A 20,143-nucleotide genomic window follows, 5' to 3' on the forward strand; every position below is an offset into this window, starting at 1 on the left:
GTTTGGGAAAATGAGCACTAGAATACAAAGGCTCAGGAGGGCAGGAGCTCTTCTTCTGTCTTGCTCACTGCTGTACACCTCCAGTGCCTAGAACTGTGTCTGGGAGGGCTGGTATGCAAACATTTTGGAGGCTTAAAAGTAGAGAGGTGTCACTTGATTGAAATCCACAATTCTACCTATGAAGTACTCTTTTTTTTTTGCCTCCCCAAATTCCCCCAGCACGCAGGTGTGTATTTTAGTTGTGGGTCCTTCTGGTTGTGGCATGTGGGATGCCGCCTCAGCATGGCCTGATGAGCGGTGCCGTGTCTGCGCCCAGGATCCGAACTGGCGACACCCTGGGCTGCCGAAGTGGAGCGTGTGAACTTAACCACTCAGCCACGGGGCCAGCCCCTGAAGTACTCTTGACAGTAGATAAAAGAGAATTTTCTCTCTACTTTTGTATACGTGTGAATCTTTCCACCAAAAAATGAGGAGTCAGTGGGTGGAAGGTCCAGATGAAGTCAGAGAGTGGTCAAAGTAGAGTAGTTATGCGGAGAAGTAGGAAGGAAGCCTAGTTGTACTTAAAGCAATTATGGGAGATGACAAGGTCCAAGGGGTGACCGAAGGAGGCAAGCAAGTCATTAGACATGTAGGAGTCCAAAGAACTGAGGGGACATGGTGTTGGATGAGGAGTCACTCAAGATAATGGCAGGAATTAGAGTGTAGAAGATGGCAAAAAGAAAAAGTGTGTCTGCTGGCAAAGCCTTTAATGAATGAAGCAAAGTGCCAGAAGTGGGGAGAAGATGCAACAATGTAGGGGAAAAGTGGTCTAGTCCAAAGGCACCGAGAGTGGAGGGGTAATTATTGGAAACCACATGGACTAAGAAGGAGTCAATCCCATCAAATAGCACAAGGCAAGAGAAAATAATCACCGCTGGTGACAGCAGTGAGAGTGGTATGCCCAGAAGGCCAGGTTTCTGTTGAAGCAAGGAGGTGCAGGCAGTGAAGGGAGGCTGATGAAAACCTGAGGATGTCAGGCATTAATTCACTGTGGAAGGGTTTGGCAGTGGGGAGGAACGCGCCTGGGTGAGGAGCAAGGAGGTACTGAGTAGTGAGAGGCTGAGACTGAGGTGGAAAATCCATGGTTAGGGGCACAGACCTACACAAAGATGAGGACCTTCTCCAGAGGTGGGGCACTGGATTGTGAGCGCCCTTGGCCAGGGAATTGCATTAAAACAGATTTCCTATCTAAAATGGATAAAATAAGTTCTGCTTTTAAAAAGTGAATATTCAACTAGTCTTACCCTGCCTTATGCATAATTAATTCCTGATAAACCCTTATATGTTCCTAGCTCCCAAATTAATACCCCTTTATATAAACACCAAATTCCCTTAAAATGGACTCAGTCACTTCAGTATTAACACTGACTACCATAACATGTCCCAACGCCGTTTGCTTTCATCTGTAATACGGTTGGTTGCTCTCTACCAGCACTTCATACTGTAGTGTAAATCTATATACACGCACACAAAGCATATTTGTGAAACAATGCTTGTGTAACCGAACCTTGACTGCAACCCCCATAATGGAATAGTAGAGGCAAAAAACAAAACCAATGAAAACAAAGCACAGGATGCACGACTATAAGCTAGAAAATCACAAGTTCCAATAGCGTGTGACAGTGAAGAAGGGGCCTCATTCTGCGGTGCCCAGCTTCTCTGGGAGATGCACAATCCAAGTGTCTTCACTGGTATGATGGTCACTGACACTTACTGCAGGCCCGTCTCTATTCTAAGCACTTTCCACCAGCCCATTTCATCCTCACAACAAGCCTGTAATCTGGGCACGATACGCTCCCTGACTCCTTGATAAGGAAGCATAAAGAGGTGAGGGAATGGCTCACTCTCACACAGCCGGCCAGCTGGTGGAGCTGAGTTTGGCAGGTAGGCACTTTGGCTCCAGATCCCCGCTCTGCCTTTAAACACAAAGAAATGTCTCAGAAGCCCTGAAGCTGATTTCTCCTAACACGAATGAGCACATGTTTGATGCACCAGTATTTTGAAAATCCACTTAACTGAATACAAGACTCTTCTCATTCATACAAAAGTAAACCTTCAAATGGTGGAAAGTGTGAGGGTGAAAATTTTTATGTGTGGGAGGGGAAGTTTTGCTCTTCCTTGCCCAATCCCCGCCCTTTCTCCTACCTAAATTAGGCACAAAAATCTATAGGTTTCCTATTGTTTATCAGCATGAAGCCACCCTTCCCCCATCATTTTAGGATCCATCTCTGAAATTCACCAAGTTAAGTAAAAGCAAATGCTTGACAGGCAAACCATAGTTGCGTCACTGAGAATTCTGTCCTATTCTATCAACTTGAATTAAAAATTCATAACTAACACGAAAGAAACATATCCTAACTTTAGCTCTCTTAATAAATTAAACTATGCATAATTTAAAACCGTGTCCTCTTACTCATGGTGGAGTGGGGAACTTTCAAATTTGTGAAGGATCAAGTAAAAATGATTAAGCATTTTGCAAATAGGAATTTCTCAAATATAACACAAATATGGCAGGGTTGTGTCAAGGAAGGAGGATGGGACTAAAATCCATAACTCTCAGGTTAGTTCTTAATATGGCTACACGCAATCTTTGGGAACTTAACCTCCCCGGCCGTCTGTTGTCTACGTACAAAATGATGCGCCACCAGATGGCAGTCAGTCTCTGTGCTCTTTTTACTGCTGTATAATTTTATGACTGTCATTTTATCAGCCTTCCTCTTCTGCAAAACAAAATTATACACTTAAGCACAGATAAGGTACAGCTAATTTCATATTGGTCTGTTCCAGAAACAAATATACAAGATAAATAAAATGAATACATACGTATGGAAAGAGAAGTTTTAAAGACTGCTAAAGATTTACTCCTTCAGGCACTAAAATTTTTAAAAACTAATTCTGGATGGAAAGGTTTTTTTCTTAAACACCCACACCTTCTTAACTGTGCAGTGAATATACAGAACATAATTTAATTAAAAATATAACCAAAGGTCTTGTTTCCCCTACTAGATTGGACATGGTAGACACTATTACTAAAGCTAGGACATGCACAGTCAATGAGGTAACCCTTGGCACCTCCTATCAAGTTGTTAAACCCATCTTTATCTTCGCCATCTCTCTTCTCCTAGTGCTCCTCTCATGTCCTCCTGCTCACAGCACTCCAGACACAGAGCTGAATTTTGTGCTTTATTATGGTGGCTTATTTTGCTCAGTGTTTTTTTGAGATTCATCCACATTGTTATGCGTATCAGTAGTTTCTTTTTATTATTGACTAGCATTCCATTGTATGGATATACCACAATTTGTTTACCCATTTGCCTGTTGATGGATATCTAGGTTATTTCCAGTTTTTTACTGTTATGAAGAAAGCTACTAAAAACATTGTGTGGTATTATGGCAATGTATGTTTCACTTTAAAATAAATTGCCAAACAGTTTTCCAAAGTAGTTCCACCATTTTACACTCTGACCAGTAATGTATGGGACTTCTAGTTATTCCATCTCTTTGCCAACATTTGGTGTCTTCAGCCTTTTTAATTTTAGCCATTCTAGTGGGTGTGTAATGGCTCACTGTGGTTTTAATCTGCATTTTGCTGACAACCAGTGATGTCTAACATTTGAGCTAAAATTTGATTTTATATATATATATATTTTTTCCCCAAATTTCAACAGAATATAATAGTCTCTAGGGAATATCTTTACCATGGCATTTGTTTCTGTATTTCCATAGTAGACTATTTTACAAAAAAGATTTTAGAAATCTAACACTATATGCCATAGGAAAAGATCAGTTTACAGAACTAAACACAGCTTCCAGGTATAACGTCACTATGGTACGGTATTTACATTGGGCGTCCACTAAAATAAGCTCTCAGCTGCTGGATGGGGCTAAAACGTTGCCACCTCCACTCCCACCATCCGGTAATGTTAAAAACAAATACAAAAGATACCACAGGACTACGCACACTAGTTTTGGTCAGCAAAAGTCAAATTTCTAATTCAACTCTTTTTCACGCTCACATCTTTAAAACTGACTTATTCTTCAGGTTTAATTACTTTTACAGAAGTTACATTACACAAGTATCAAATAGCAAAATATTTTAATCTTCCCAAATTCAGGGAAGATGAGTTGCGAAGTACCTTCTCTCCGATCGCAGGACCTCTGGTAACGTACCGTAGAGCTCTAGAGATATCCTACCTTGAGGATAACCAAACCGTTTCCTAATTTAAATCGGAGAATGCTATACGAAAAAAAAAAATCTGTGCACTACTTTTAATCTTTTACTGCACAATTTCAAGATATTCGCTGGGTTATGCAGTAATTGTCCTCCGCATACTCACAAATGTTAACTTCAGTCCTTTTTTGTCCCCCCTCCTCGCCCGAGGAGCACCAGATCACGTGCTGGCGGACAGGCACTGCGGAAACCCGGCGGTGACAAGGGGAAGAGCCAGCGGCTCCGTCCAGCCCTTGGCCCACCGATTTGCAGATTCTGCCCCAACTGGTTCTTCCACGAGGTCCCCCGCTCGCTCCGACCGACCGACCGAAGATCGCCAGGAGCCCAGGCCCGCGGGACTGCGCCTGCCGAGGCCGACCCGAGCCTGCAGCCCGGCCCGCGGCCTCGCGGCCCCCGCCCGGGCCCGCACCCCGGGGCAGGCGGGGCTGAGAGGACCCTGACTGGGCTCCCCTCCCCGAGCCCCCCGCCCCACGGCCCAGAGCGCAGGTACTCTGGCCAGCCGCGCACGGGGACCGCGCGCCCGGAGCCCCGGGCATCCGGCTGCTCACCGCCTTCCGCCGGCCAGGCGCCCTGCAGGAGCGGCGTGCTGTCCGAAGCCTCCTCGCCATCGCTGGGGGCCGGGTCCCGACCCGGGGACCTCATCATGCTGCAGAAGAGCAGGTGCGCGACGTGTCTGGCGGAAAGGAGAGGTCCTCCCGGACAGCCCAAGGCTGCCGGCGGAGCTGGCGCCGCCCCCGGCCCGGCCCCGCCCCGCCCCGAGGCGGGCACGCCGACTCCGCCCGCCGCCATCTTAGGTTAGGGCAGCTCCGGGGAGGCCGGGCGCGTCGGCGGAATTCTGGGAGCTGCGGCCGGCGCGGGCTGTCGGGCGCCGCGGCCTCAGGGGCAGTGCCGCCCGCGGCGGTTCGCGCTCCGGGGCGGGGTGAGCGGCAGCCTGGAGGCGGGCAGGGCCCGGGCGTCGCACAAGCTGCGGGGAGGGCGCGGATCGAATCTGGGCGGTGGACGGGGCGCAGCCCACGCGACGCTCTGTTATCCGTAGTAAAGTGCCGTGATTATTGGCAACCTGGCACCGTCCGCCGTGACTGCCTGTTGTCCCTAGAATCGCTTTGGAGGAGGAAAAGCAGTAAGTGGAAGCGTACTGCCGAGGCCTATGAAATTGCCGCTTTTGGAGGTCACGACAGCCTAACCTGGGCACTGTCACCTGATTCAGCCTTCAGAACCTGGGGTGTGTGCGTCTCCGCAGGCCTCCCCCTGCGCGCCGCCGGGCCGGACCCAGGAGGAGCCGGGGAGGAGCGGGAGGAGCAGGGCAGGACCCAGGAGGAGCCGGGGAGGAGCGGGGAGGAGCAGGGCAGGACCCAGGAGGAGCCGGGGAGGAGCGGGAGGAGCAGGGCAGGACCCAGGAGGAGCCGGGGAGGAGCGGGAGGAGCAGGGCAGGGCCCAGGAGGAGCCGGGGAGGAGCAGGGCAGGACCCAGGAGAAGTTGGGGAGGAGCGGGGAGGAGCTGGGCTGGACCGGACCCAGGAGGAGCCGGGGAGGAGCGGGGAGGAGCCGGGCCAGACCCAGGAGGGGCCGGGGAGGAGCGGGGAGGAGCCGGGGAGGAGCGGGGAGGAGCCGGGCCAGACCCAGGAGGAGCCGGGGAGGAGCGGGGAGGAGCAGGGCCGGACCTAGGAGGAGCCGGGGAGGAGCAGGGCAGGACCCGGGAGGAGCCGGGGAGGAGCGGGGCGGAGCCGGGGAGAAGCGGGGACGCCGCGGGGGAGCCGGGGAGGAGCGGGGGGGGGGGGGGGGGCCCCCTGGGCGGAGCGCGGAGGGGTGGGGCCGCCGGGGAGGATTTCGTGTTCTTGGAATAAATACCCAGTAGCGGGATAGATGGGGTTTTGGGGTATTACTCTTTTTAACTTTTTGAGAAAGCTCCATACTGCTTTCCATAATGGCTGCACCAGTTTGCACTCCCACCAGCAGTGTGTGAGGGTTCCCTTTTCGCCACATCCTCTTAAACACTTACTATTTCTTGTCTTATTAATTATAGCCAATCTGATGTATATCACATCTTCTTTATCCATTCTTCCCTTGATGTGCACCTAGGTTGTTTTCAAGTCTTGGTCATTGTGAATAATCCTGCAGTGAATTTAGGGGTGCGTACATTTTTATGCATTCGTGTTTTCATGTTCTTTGGATAAATACTCAGAAGTGGAATAACTGGATCATATGGTATTTCTTTTTGTAATTTTTTGAGGAATCTCCATACTGTTTTCCATAGTGGCTGCAGCAGTTTGCACTCCCACCAGCAGGGTATGAGGGTGCCCTTTTTTCCACATCCCCTTCAACACTTGTTTTATCTTGTTTGGTTAATTATAGCCATTCTGATGGGCATGAAGTGACATCTCGTTGTAGTTTTGCCTTGCATTGCCATAATAATTAACTGATGTTGAACATCTTTTCATGTGCCTGTTGGCCATCTGTATATCTTCTTTGGAAAAATGTCTAACATCTGCCCATTTTTTGATTGGGTTATTTGTTTTTTTGTTGTTGAGATATATGAGTTCTTTGTATATTTTGGATATTAAACCGTTACCAGATAGATGGTTTGTAAATATCTTCTCCCAGTTGTTAGGTTGTCTGTGGTTGTGTGTGTGTGTGTGTGTGTGGTGAGGAATATGCACCCTGGGCTAACATATGTTGCCAGTCCTCCTCTTTTTGCTTGAGGAGGATTGCCCCTGAGCTAACGTGTGCGCCAATCTTCCTCTATTTTTGTTTTCTATGTGGGACGCCATGACAACATGATTTGATGAGCGGTGTGTAGGCCCCTGCCCAGGATCTGAACCTGCAGACCCCATGCTACTGAAGCAGAGTGCTCAAACTTAACCTCTACACCACTGGGCTGACCCGGTTGGGTTGACTTTTTGTTTTGTTGATGGTTTTATTTGCGGTGCAGAAGGTTTTTAGTTTGATGTAGTACCATTTGTTCATTTTTTCTTTTGATTCTCTTGCCTGGTCAGACATGGTACTTGAAAATATGCTAAGACCAATGTCAAAGGATGTCAAGGAGTGTACCCCCAATGTTTTCTTCTAGAAGTTTTATGGTTTCAGGTCTTACATTCAAGTCTTTAACCCATTTTGAGTTAATTCCTTTATATAGTCTAAGATAGTGCTCTACATTCATTCTTTTGCATGTGGCTGTCCAGTTTTCCCAACACCATTTGTAGAAGAGACTCTCCTTTTTCCATTGGATGTTCTTGGCTCCCTTGTCAAAAATTAGCTGTCCATAGATGTGTGGGTTTATTTCTGGCCTCTCATTCGGTTCCATTGATCTGTGTGTCTGTTTTTGTGCCAATACCATGCTGTTTTGGTTACTGTAGCTTTGTAGTATATTTTGAAATCAGGGAATGTGATGCCTCCAGCTTTGTTCCTTTTTATCAGGATTCCATATAAACTTTAGGAATCTTTGTTCTTTTTCTGTGAAAAATGTTGAAACTTTGATAGGGATTGCATTGAATCTGTAGATTGCTTTAGGAAGTATGGAAATTTTAACTCGGTTAATTCTTCCAATCCAAGGGCATGGAATATCTTTCTGTTTCTTTGTGTCTTCTTCAGTTTCTTTCAAGAATGTTTTATAGTTTTCAGGGTATAGACCTTTCACCTCTTTGGTTAAGTTCTTCCTAGATATTTTATCCTTTTTGTTGCAATTGTAAAAGTGATTATATTCTTAATATCTCTTTCTGCTACTTCGTTGTTAGTGTATAGAAATGCAACTGAGTTTTGTATGTTGATTTTGTATCCTGTGACTTGACTGTATTCATTTATTATTTCTAAAAGTTTTTTAGTGGATTCTTTAGGGTTTTCTATATGTAAAATCATGTCATCTGCAAATGGTGACAGTTTCACTTCTTCCTTTCAAATTTGCTTCCCTTTTATTTCTTTTTCTTGCCTGATTGCTCTGGCTAGGACTTCCAATACCATGTTAAATAAGAGTGGTGAAAGTGGGCATCCTTGTCTGGTTCCTGTTCTTTGATGCATAGCTTTCAGTTTTTCTCCGTTGAGAATGATACTAGCTGTGAGTTTGTCATATATGGCCTTCATCATGTTGAGGTATTTTCCTTCTATACCCCGTTTATTCAGAGTTTTTATCATAAATGGATGCTCTGTCTTGTCAAATGCTTTCTCTGCATCTATTGAGGTGATCATGTGATTTTTATTCTTCATTTTGTTAATGTGGTGTATCACGTTGATAGATTTGCGGACGTTGAACCATCCCTGCATCCCTGGAATAAATCCCACTTGATCATGGTGTATGATCTTTTTAATGTATTGTTGTATTTGATTTGCTAGTATTTTGTGGACGATTTTTGCATCACTGTTCATCAGTGATATTGGCCTGTAATTTTCTTTTTTTGTGTTGTGCTTGTCTGATTTGATACAAGGATAATGTTGGCTTTGTAGAATGAGTTAGGAAGCATCCCCTCCTCTTCAATATTTTGGAAGAATTTGAGAAGGATAGGTATTAAGTCTTCTTTGAATGTTTGGTAGATTCACCAGGGAAGCTGTTTCGTCCTGGACTTTTACTTTTTGAGAAGTTTTTGATTGCTGTTTCGATCTCCTCACTAGTGATTGGTCTATTCAAATTCTCTATTTCTTCTTGATTCAGTTTTGGAAGATTGTATGATTATAAGATTTGTCTGTTTCTTCTAGATTATCCAATTTGTTGACATATAGCTTTTTATAGTATTCTCTTATAATCTTTTGTATTTCTGAGGTGTCCATTGTAATTTCTCTTCTTTCATTTCTGATCATCTTTACTTGAGTCTTCTCTCTTTTTTTCTCGGTGAGTCTAGCTAAAGATTTGTCAATTTTGTTCATCTTTTCAAAGAACCAGCTGTTGGTTTCATTGGTTTTTTCTATTTTTTAGTCTCTATTTTATTTATTTCTACTCTGATTTTTATTATTTCCTTCTTTCTACTGATTTTGGGCTTTGTTGTTCTTTTTTCCAGTCCCTTTAGGTGCACTGGTAGATTGTTTATTTGGGATTTTTCTTGTTTGTTGAGGTAGGCTTGTATTGCTATAAACTTCCTTCTTAGAACTGCTTTTGCTGTATCCCATGGATTTTGGCATGTCGTATTTTCATTTTCACTTGTCTCCAGGTATTTTTTGATTTCTTCTTTGATTTCTTCATTGACCCAATTTTTGTTCAGTAGTGTTTTGTTTAATCTCCACATATTTGGGGCTTTTCTGATTTCCTTCCTGTAGTTTTCTAGTTTCATAGCTTTGTGGTCAGGAAAGATTCTTGGTATATTTCAATCTTCTTAAATTTATTGAGACTTGTTTTGTGGCCTAATATGTCATCAGTCCTGGAGAATGTTCCATATGCGTTTGGAAAGAATGTGTATTCTGTGGTTTGGGGATGGAAAGTTCTATATATATCTACTAAGTCCATCTGGCTTAATGTGTCATTTAATGCCAGTGTTTCCTTATTGATCTCCTCTTTGGATGATCTATCCATTGGTGTAAGTCGAGTGTTAAAGTCCCCTACTATTATTGTGTTACTGTCTATTTCTCCTTTTGTGTCTGTTAATAATAGCTTTACATGTTTAGGTGCTCTTATGTTGGGTGCATAGATATTTACAAGTGTTATATCCTCCTGTTGGATTGTTCCTTTTATCATTATGTAGTGCCCTTCTTTGTCTATTGTTATAGTTTTTGTTTTAAAGTCTATTTTGTCTGATATAAGTATTGCTACCCCAGCTTTCTTTTCATTACCATTTGCATGGAGCATCTTTTTCCACCCCTTCACTTTCAGTTTGTGAATGTCTTTAGGTCTTAAGTGTGTCTCTTTTATGTAGCATATATATGAGTCTTGTTTTTTTATCCAATTGGCCACCCTGTGCCTTTTGATTAGAGCATTTAGCCCATTGACATTTAAAGTAGCTATTGATAAGTATATAGTTATTGCTATTTTGTTACTTTTTCTGGGTGTTTTAGTAGTTCTTCTATATTCCTTTCTTCTTCTTGTGCTCTCTTCCCTTGTGGTTGGATGACTTTCTTTAGCATTGTTATACCCAGGATTGGTACAAACATTAGAAATAGAACTACCATTTGATCCAGCAATCCCACTTCTGGGTATATCTCTTGATTACTTGTCTATTTATTAAAGGTTTCTGGTTTGTGATTACCATGAGGTCCATATATAATAATCTATGTATATAGCAATCTATATTGAGTTGATGGTCTCTTTAGTTTGATGTCTTTCTAAAAGCTCTACTCTTGTACTCCTCTCCTCCCACGTTTTATGTTTTTGATATCATATCTAAACTCTTATTTTGTGTATGGGTTTCTATTACCCTCGTATCATTGATATAGGTAATTTTAGTACTTTTATCTTTTGACCTTCATATTATCTTCATAGGTGGTTGATCTACCTTTACTGTACTTTTTTACTGTATTTTTTTGCCTTTTTGGGGGGATAATTTTCTTATTCCTATTTGTGGTCTTCTCTTTCCTGCTTAAATAAGTCCCTTTAGCATTTCTTGTAAAACTGGTTTCTTGGTGATAAACTCCTTTAATTTTTGCTTGTCTGGGAAATTCTTTATCTCTGCTTGGATTCTTTTTTTTTTTTTTTTTTGAGGAAGATTAGCCCTGAGCTAGCTGCTGCCCATCCTCCTGTTTTTGCCGAGGAAGACTGGCCCTGAGTCAACATCCGCGCCCATCGTCCTCTACTCCACGTGTGGGAAGCCTGCCACAGCATGGCTCCCCAAGTGGTGCCATGTCTGCACCCAGGATCTGAACTGGCGAACCCTGGCCTGCAGAAGCAGGACATGCGAACTCAACCACTGCACCACTGAACCAGCCCCTCTCCTTGGATTCTTAAGGATAACCTTGCTGGGTAGAGTATTTTTGGCTGTAGGTTTTTTCCTTTTGGCACTTTAAATATAATGTCCCACTCCCTTCTAGCCTGTGGGGTTTCAGCTGAGAAGTCACTGGATAGCCTTATGGAGTTTCTACTGTCATTTACATTGTAAATTTCTATGACTTCAGGATTGGTTTCTGGAGACTTGTCATTTTCCTTCTGCTCCAGAGTGTTAATGTATTTCTTCATGGTGTCTGAAGAAGTGACCTTTTGCCAGTGCATAGTGGTAGTATCAGGTTGCAGATTCCACCTGCCACCCCTGGGGGTAGGGGGAAAAAGCTGTGTTTTTTGAACCCGCTTTGTCTGCTGGAAGTTGTGCTGATAGGGCTCTGGGTTCTCCTGCTGATCACAGTTGCTTGGCACGTCACACATACACACAGGCACGTGCTCTGTTGTGGATCTGTTCCCTTGGCTGGGGATCAGCTGAGCTGGTCCACTATGTGGGGCTAGGGGCTCTTTCTTTTCACTGCTTGCCTGCTCTACGTTAATGGGTGGTTCACTTGGGCTGCTGCACTGGGTGGGCGTGCCCATGTGGTGGCTGTGCTGCACAACTTGGTGTGGAGCATTCCCATGGGATGGGCTACACTCCGAAAGTGAAAGCATTCACATGCACACCTGCCTGCTCCCCTGCCTCCTCTTACAGTCACGTACCACCTGCTGTGTGAGCACCCGTGACCTAGACCGCTGCTGCTGGGGATGGGGAGGGGATCTACTCACCTCCTTCCACTCCTTCCTGGGGATCCAGTACCCCATCCTTCAGATGTGTGGCTGCATAGATCTCTCAGATGTCCTACTATGCTTTGTAGGGAATCCTCTGTTGGTTAATGAATGTCTGTTTGGTTGTAACTTAGCGGGGAGAGACTAAGGAAACAGCTCACTCAACCGTGATGCTGAGGTCACTCCAAGAGTTGATTTCTTCAGGTTAATTTCTAAATTCTTTGTCATTTTATGGTTTTGAACCTCTAGGATTAGTAACTATTTTCTTTATATTATATCACATTATTATGTGGAAGAAACATTTCACTATTTGGACACCTTTTCCTCGCAGAATTTTTTGAATTAAATTCTAATGATCAGTTTTTTCTCATAGTTTCTTTGTAACTTAGTCAGTAGTATTAGTGAAAATATTTATGCAGAAAATAGACTTATGCAAAGAAGAAACACTAAAACTTGTACCATACAGATTAGCCTAACTAAAACAATGAGCTAATGTAATTATGTAAGGAGAAGTGTTAAAATATTTCAAAAGGATATGATTGACAGGAAAATTTCCATTAAGCCTAAGGTTTCTCTCTACTCTTGTATTCTCCTTGCAATATTTCTCCTTTTCAGGCATTGCTATGCCTGATTTTAACCTTTATTACAAAGCTATAGTAATCAAAATGGTATGGTACAGGCATAAAAATAGACACAGACCAATGGAACAGAATCCAGAGTCCAGAAATAAACCCACGATAGTCTCTTTAATAAATGGTGTTGGGAAACTGGATAACTACATGCAGAAGGATGAAATTGGATCTCTATCTTCTAACACTTGCAAAAATTAACTTGAATAGATAAAAGACTTAAATGTAAGACCAAAAACTTTAAGTCTACTAGAAGGAAACGTAGAGGAAAAAGCTTTTTGATATTAGTCTTGGCAAAGATTTTTTGGATCTGACATCAAAAGTACAAGCTAAAAAAGCAAAAATAAACAAGTGGGACCTCATCAAATTAAAAAGCTTCTGCACAGCAAAAGAAACAATCAGCAAAATAAAAAGGCGACCTATGGAAGGGGGGAAAATATTTGCAAGCATCTATCTGATGAAGGGTTAACATCCAAACTATATAAGGAACTGATACAACTCAATAGCAAAATAATAAAAAGTCCAATTTAAAAATGAGCAAAGGAGTTAAGCAGACATTTTTCCCAAAGAAGACATACAAATGACCAACAGGCACATGAAAAAATGCTTAACATCGGTAATCATCAGGGAAATGTAAATCAAAACCACAATGAGATATCACCTCACACCTGTGAGAATGCCTGTCATCAAAAAGACGAGAACAAGTGGTGGCGAGGCTGTGGAAAAAAGGGAGTGTGCACTGCTGGTGGGAATGGGAATTGGTGCAGCCACTGTGGAAAACAGTGTGGAGGTTCCTCCAGACGTTAAAAATAGAACTACCATTTGATCCAGCAACCCCACTTCTGGGTATATATCTGAAGGAAATGAAAATACCCTCTTAAGAAATATCTGCATTCCCATGTTCATTGCAGCATTTTCACAATAGCCCAGACATGGAAAGAACCTAAATGTCTGTCTGTCTGTCTGTCTGTCTCTCCACCCAAATACACATATGTATACAATGGAATGTTATTCAACCACAAAAAATAAGGAAATCCTGTCTTTTGTGGCAACCTGGATGAACCTTGAAGACATTATGCTAAGTGAAATGTCAGACAGAAAAAGACAAATACTGTGTGTTCTCACTTATATGCAGAATCTAACAAAGCTGAACTCATAGAAATAGAGAGTAGGATAGTGGTTGCCAGGGGCTCGGGGGTGAGAGAAATGGGGGATTGTCAAAGGGTACAAACTCCTAGTTAGAAGATGAATACGTTCTGGGCATCTAATGTACACCGTGGTGACTATAATTAACAATACTGTATTATACTGTATAGAACAACTTGGAAGTTGTTAAGAGAGTAGATCTTAAATGTTATCACCACACACAAAAAGAGGGAGATGTGAGGGGATGGAGGTGTTTACCAAGCCTATTGTGGTAATCATTTTGCAATGTACACATGTGTCAAATCATCATGTTGTAAACCTTAAACTTACATATGTTATATATCAACAGCTCAATAAAGCTGGAAAAATATTTCCCCTTTTCCCTGTTAAAGTATCATCTACATGTACCTCAGTGTTCTCTCTCTAAAATATAGACCTGATGCTTTAACCTCTCTTTAAAAACCCTTTGATGGTAGCTTATTACCAAGGTCTTCACTTTTTTTTTTTGGTGAGGCAGGTTGGCCCTGAGCTAATATCTGTTGCCAAACTTCCTCTTTTAGCCAGACGAAGATTGTTACTGAGCTAACATCTGTGCCAGTCTTCCTCTATTTTTTTTTTTTTTTTTTTGTATGTGGGACACTGCCACAGCATGGCTTGAGTGATGTGTAGGTCTGCACCCAGGATCCAAAACAGCAAACCCCAGGCTGCCGAAGCGGAGTGCATGAGCTTAACCACTGAGCCACAGGCCTGGCCCTTCTTCACATTTTTTGATTGTGTACTCCATCAATAAAGATTTTGACTGTGCAGCCAACCATCCATGTGTATTTTTCTTTACAAATTACACACACACACACACACTATACTCAACAAATATTCAAAGTTAAGAAGGATGAAAAAGATAAGTAGATGTTCTGATTTTTCTCTGAATCATTTTGCATATGCTCTTGAGTGAGTGCACCCCACTTTGGAGACTACTTGTCTAGAGGATAAAATCCAAATTCTTTCGTATAGAACACAAGACCCTTACAAACTGGCCCCAGTGTTTGTCTCATCTTCTACCACTTCCTGCCCCTGCTCTGTGCTTCACACATGGACACTCACTGAACCTTATACGCACCGTGTTCTCCCTGTGCCTTTTTGCTTCTTTTGTGTGTGGTGAGTTCTTATTTGTCCTTTGAGACTAAAATGTCACTTTTTCTTTAAAGGTTTCTTGTCAATCTATTTTCCATGCTCTCGTGTATATTGTACATACCTTTATTATAGCACATTGGGTTACAGATATCTAAGACATTGTCACAGTGTGTGAGTCAGTCCTTGAGGATAGGAACCTTGATTTACTTATCTTCCATTCCTAACTCTAAGCAGAGAGAACAGCTTTAAAAGGATTTATGGAGCCTCATGTTATGGGTGAGGCCCTGTCCTGGTTGCTATGGGTTATACAAGATATATAAACATGGTTTCTGCCTTCAAGGAGTTTATAAGTAAAATGTATCTTCAAGGAAATATTTCTTAGTTACTGTCCAAGGAAAGTATAAATATTTCTCTAGCAATTATGAAAGGTAGAGGACACATTTTTATTTATATTTTCTAGAGAGCAAGTAGTATATGATTAATGTATTCCAAAGGAAGAGCAATAATATATTTAGGAAGGAATTTAAAAAATGAGTAATCTGAACATACTTTTCCACATCCTGCTTCCTTTAGGTGGCTGTGCTGTTAGGGGTCCTCAGACTGGTCAAAATATAAAGATAGGTCAATGTGCACAGTTTTCTGGTATGCTTATATGGTAGCATGCACTCGATTGTTTTCATGGCAGAGTTTAAATTTCCTCAGTGCTTTACAGCTTAACAATCGGGTGATTCTTGTAGCAGTAGTAGTATAGCCGTCCTACAGAGGGGAACAAACAAATGACAACTGAATGCAGTGATCTGAGGTCAATGAGAGCCACTATTACAACTCAGATCTATTGCCTTTCCTAGTATTCGCATCCTACGATAGTGCTTCTTCATAATTTCCTTAATTTTGTACACTTGATATGTTACAAAGTTTGCATCTTAAAACTTGAGTCATTTCAGTGGTAGGTATATAATATGTGAAGTTGTCAATTGCTGATTAAAAATTATATGGCATTTCCCTTGTCAATTTTTTTCATTTACTTGCTGTAGGGGAGCTGAGAAAGCAGTCACATTAAAAAAAGGATATAAGTAATGTTGCCTTTGTGAAAAGCCTGGAAGAGGCTGATATGTAAAATTTAAATGCCCTGGAAAATTTAAGAAGATATGTCATAGTTTTATCTCTTCAACTTCAGGGAATTTAAAATAAATTTTTGCAAATGTGAAATATCAGTGGAACAGATAGTAAATAACCTGAGAAAAATCAACAAGAAGCATAGGACACAGAAAGACTTTCAGAAATAAGCTAAAAGTGCATGCAAAGCAACTAAAAATTGAATGACTCAGGCAGATTAGAAGATTAGGGTTCATATCTGTTCTAATATGTGAAGCCACAGTGCTGTTGAGTCAGCCGTTCCTGTCTTTGTTGGTCAGAATTCTGTCCACATACATTTTCTGACTAATGAAAGATATACTGGGTTAGAAACAAGTTGTTTCATCACAGAAAAGACCTTCTGAGGTGAATAGAATCTTGGTATTAGAAAGTGTTATGGCATCGTGATAACCTGCCAATTAATACAATACCACCTTATTTTCCAATGGATGTGTTCATAAAGTTTTATATAAATTCAACCAAATTTAAGATGACAAATGAGAGTTTGCTATTTTTAGAGAAGCTATGAATAATCCTTTTGTTGAGGGATAGCTGAATTTTCATGTTTTAGGTGTTCTTTTAATGGGACACATTTACACTGGTTTTCTCTTCCAGCAATTTAAGTGAAAAGAAAAATGCAGAACTAATTGAGTTCCTCAGGAATAAAAATTGCAGTCTTATAAATCGTTATATGCTAATAAATCAGAACAATTAAAATTCAATTATTTTACATTAAAGGAATCAAGAGTAGTTTAATATTAGGCAATCTATTAAAATCATCAATTGGCCCAACAAAAATCATGATGATCGCAATATATTGTATAAAAATGAGTAAATTTTAACAATTATTCAAGGTTTTTAAAAAATTAGGAGCATTATGACATTTTTCCTATGATAAAGATCTTTATCTTTTAAGAAAAATTTTAACTAAATCCTTTTTGTAATTGAGGTAACATTGGTTTACAACATTATATAAATTTAAGGTGTACATCATTATATTTCAATTTCTGTGTAGACTGCATCGTGTTCACCACCCAGAGACTAATTACCATCTGTCACAATACACATGTGCCCCTTTACACCCTTTTGCCCTCGTCCCTCCCCCATGCCCTAACGTAACTGCCAATCTAATCTCTGTATCTATGTGTTTGTTTGTCATTGTTGTTTTTATCTTCCACTTATGAGTGAAATCATATGGTATTTGGCTTTCTCTGACTCATTTCGCTTAGCATAATTCCCTCAAGGTCCATCCATGTTGTCGCAAGTGGCAAGATTTCATCTTTTTTTTTATGGCTGAGTAGTATTACATTGTGTGAGTGTATTTATATATATGTATACATACCACATCTTTATCCATTCATCCACTGATGAGCACTTAGGTTGTTCCCAAGTCTTGGCTATTGTGAATAATGCTGCAACGAAGATAAGGGTGCAAATATCTTTTAGACTTGATGTTTTCACATTCTTTGGATAAATACCCAGAAGTGGAATAGCTGGATCGTATGGTGATTCTGTTCTTAATTTTTTGGGGACTCTCCGTGCTGTTTTCTATAGTGGCTGTACTAGTTTATGCTCCTACCAGCAGTGTATGGGGGTTCCCTTTTCTCCACACCCTCTCCAGCACTATTGTTATTGCTTGTCTTGTTAATTATAGCCATTCTGATGGGCATGAGATAATATCTCATTGTAGTTTTGATTTGCATTTCCATACTAATTAGTGATGTTGAACAGGTTTTCAGGTACCTGTTGACCATCTGTATATCTTCTTTGGAAAAATGTCTGTTAACATCTTTTGCCCATTTTTTGATTGGGTTGTTTGTTTTTTTGTTGTTGAATTGTATGAGTTCTTTATGTATTTTGGATATTAATCCCTTATCAGATATATGATTTGCAAATATCTTCTCCCACTTGTCAGCTTGTCTTTTTGGTTTTTTGATGGTTTTGTTTGCTGTGCAGAAGATTTTTAGTTCTGATGTAGCCCCATTTATTTATGTTTTCTTTTGTTTCCCTTGCCTGGGGAGACGTGATATTCAAAAAGATAATGCTAAGTCCAACGTGAAGAGCATACTGCTTATGTTTTCTTCTAGAATTTTTATGGTTTCAGGTCTTACATTTAAGTCTTTAATCCATTTTGAGTTAATTTTTGTGTATGGTGTCAGATAATGATCTACTTTCATTCTTTTTCATGTGGCTGTCCAGTTTTCCCAGCACCAGTTATTGAAGAGGTTTTCTTTTCGTTGTTGTATGTTCTTGGCTCCTTTTTTTTTTTTTTAGTTGATTGGCACCTGAGCTAATAACTGTTGCCAATCTTTTATCCCCCCTGCTTTTCCTCCCCAAGTTCCCTAGTACATAGTTGTATATTTTAGTTGTGAGTCCTTTCGGTTGTGCTATGTGGGACACCATGTCATGGCTTCATGAGTGGTGCCATGTCTGCGCCCAGGATCCAAACCAGTGAAACCCTGGGCTGCCAAAGCAAAGCGTGAGAGCTTAACCACTTGGCCACGGGGCTGGCCCCCCTTGGCTCCTTTGTCAAAGATTAACTTTCCACAGATGTACAGTTTTATTTCTGGCCTCTCAATGCTGTTCCATTGATCTGTGTGTCTGTTTTTGTGCCCATACCGTGCTGTTTTGATTACTATGGCTTTGTCGTATATTTTGAAGTCAGGGATTGTGATGCCTCCAGCTTTTTTTTCCCCCTCAGGATTGCTTTGGCTATTCAGAGTATTTCGTGGTTCCATATAAATTTTAGAATTCTTTATTCTATTTCTGTGAAAAATGTTGTTGGGACTTTGATAGGGATTGCATTGAATCTGTAGATTGCTTTAGGAAGTATGGACATTTTAACTCTGTTAATTGTTCCAATCTATGAGCATGGTCTTTGTGTCTTCTTTGATTTCTTTCAACAATGTTTTATAATTTTCAGTGTACAGGTCTGTGGTTCACCTCTTTCATTACATTTACTCCAAGGTATTTTCTTCTTCTTGTGATTGTAAATGGGATTGTATCCTTAATTTCTTTTTCTGCTATTTCATTGTTAGTGTGTAGAAATGCAACTGAGTTTTGTATGTTGATTTTGTGTCCTGCAACTTTGCTGTAGTTATTGAATATTTATAATAGTTTTTTGGCAGATTCTTTAGGGTTTTTTATATATAAAACCATGTCATCTGAAATAGTGAGAGTTTTACTTCTTCCTTTCCATTCTGGATCCCTTTTATTTCTTTTTCATGCCTTATTGCTCTGGCTAGAACCCCTAATACTATGTTAAATAAGAGTGGTGAAAGTGGACATCTTGGTCTTGTTCCTGTTCTTAAAGGGATAGCTTTCACTTTTTCACCATTGAATATGATGTTAGCTGTGGGTTTGTCATATATGGCCTTTATTATGTTGAGATACTTTCTTTCTATGCCCATTTTATTCACAGTTTTTCTCATAAATGAATACTGTATCTTGTTGAATGCTTTCTCTGTATCTACTGAGATGATCATGTGATTTTTATTCTTCATTTTGTTAATGTGGTGCATCACATTGACTGATTGTGGATGTTAACCATTTTTGCATCCTTGGAATAAGTCTCACTTGATCATGGTGTATGATCTTTTTAATGTATTGTTGTATTTGATCTGCTAGTATTTTATTAATGATATTTACATTAATGTTCATCAGTGATATGGCCTGTAATTTTCTTGTTTTGTGTTGTCCTTGTCTGGTTTTGGTGTCAGGGTAATGTTGGCCTCATAGAGTGAGTTAGGAAGCATCCTGTCCTCTTCAATATTTTGGAAGAGTTTGAGAAAGACAGGTATTAAATCTTCTTTGAATGTTTGGTAGAATTCACTGGGGGAAGCCATCCAGTTCTGGACTTTCGTTTTTTGGGAGATTTCTGATTACTGTTTCAATCTCCTTACTGGTGATTTGTCTAATCAGATTCTCTATTCTTCTTGATTCAGTTTTGAAAGGTTGTATGACTTAAGGATCTAAGAATTTATCCATCTCTTCTAGATTATCCAACTTGTTGGCATGCAGCTTTTCCTTGTCTTGTTTTATAATCCTTTGTATTTCTGTGGTGTCCGTTTTAGTTTCTCCTCTTTCATTTCTGATTTTATTTATTTGAGCCTTATCCCTATTTTTCTTGGCGAGTCTAGTTAAAGGTTTGTCAATTTTGTTTATCTTTTCCAAGAAACAGCTCTTAGTTTCACTGGCTTTTTCCATTGTGTTTTTTAAATCT

The 20,143-nt window shown here is 41.0% G+C and overlaps 2 protein-coding genes across 16 annotated transcripts in view; one reads left to right on the forward strand and one right to left on the reverse strand.

The window, feature by feature from the left end:
• Positions 1-5,159, reverse strand: part of SLC17A5 (solute carrier family 17 member 5) — a 69,444-nt gene extending 64,285 nt beyond the window's left edge. For 4 of the 6 annotated variants that reach the window (XR_011497788.1, XM_044757364.2, XM_070496483.1 and 1 more), the window contains exon 1: positions 4,819-5,159. Coding sequence is in view for 5 of the 6 variants with exons in the window: in XM_044757364.2 (XP_044613299.1) it covers positions 4,819-5,059 (241 nt within the window). In the remaining variant the exon portion in view is untranslated. The remainder of the gene's footprint in view (positions 1-4,818) is intronic. The other 2 variants (XM_014828636.3, XM_070496484.1) reach the window with 2 other exon arrangements.
• CD109 (CD109 molecule) overlaps positions 4,683-20,143 on the forward strand; it is a 195,019-nt gene continuing 179,558 nt past the window's right edge. For 2 of the 10 annotated variants that reach the window (XM_070496471.1, XM_070496470.1), the window contains exon 1: positions 5,109-5,390. The gene's annotated coding sequence lies outside the window, so the exon portion shown is untranslated. Of the gene's footprint in view, positions 4,931-5,087; positions 5,493-6,348; positions 6,399-10,882; positions 11,141-20,143 lie in introns of those variants that run through there. The other 8 variants (XM_070496479.1, XM_070496472.1, XM_070496474.1 and 5 more) reach the window with 8 other exon arrangements.

This window comes from Equus asinus, chromosome 24 (genome assembly GCF_041296235.1).
Source record: "Equus asinus isolate D_3611 breed Donkey chromosome 24, EquAss-T2T_v2, whole genome shotgun sequence".
NCBI classification, from domain to species: Eukaryota; Metazoa; Chordata; class Mammalia; order Perissodactyla; family Equidae; genus Equus; species Equus asinus.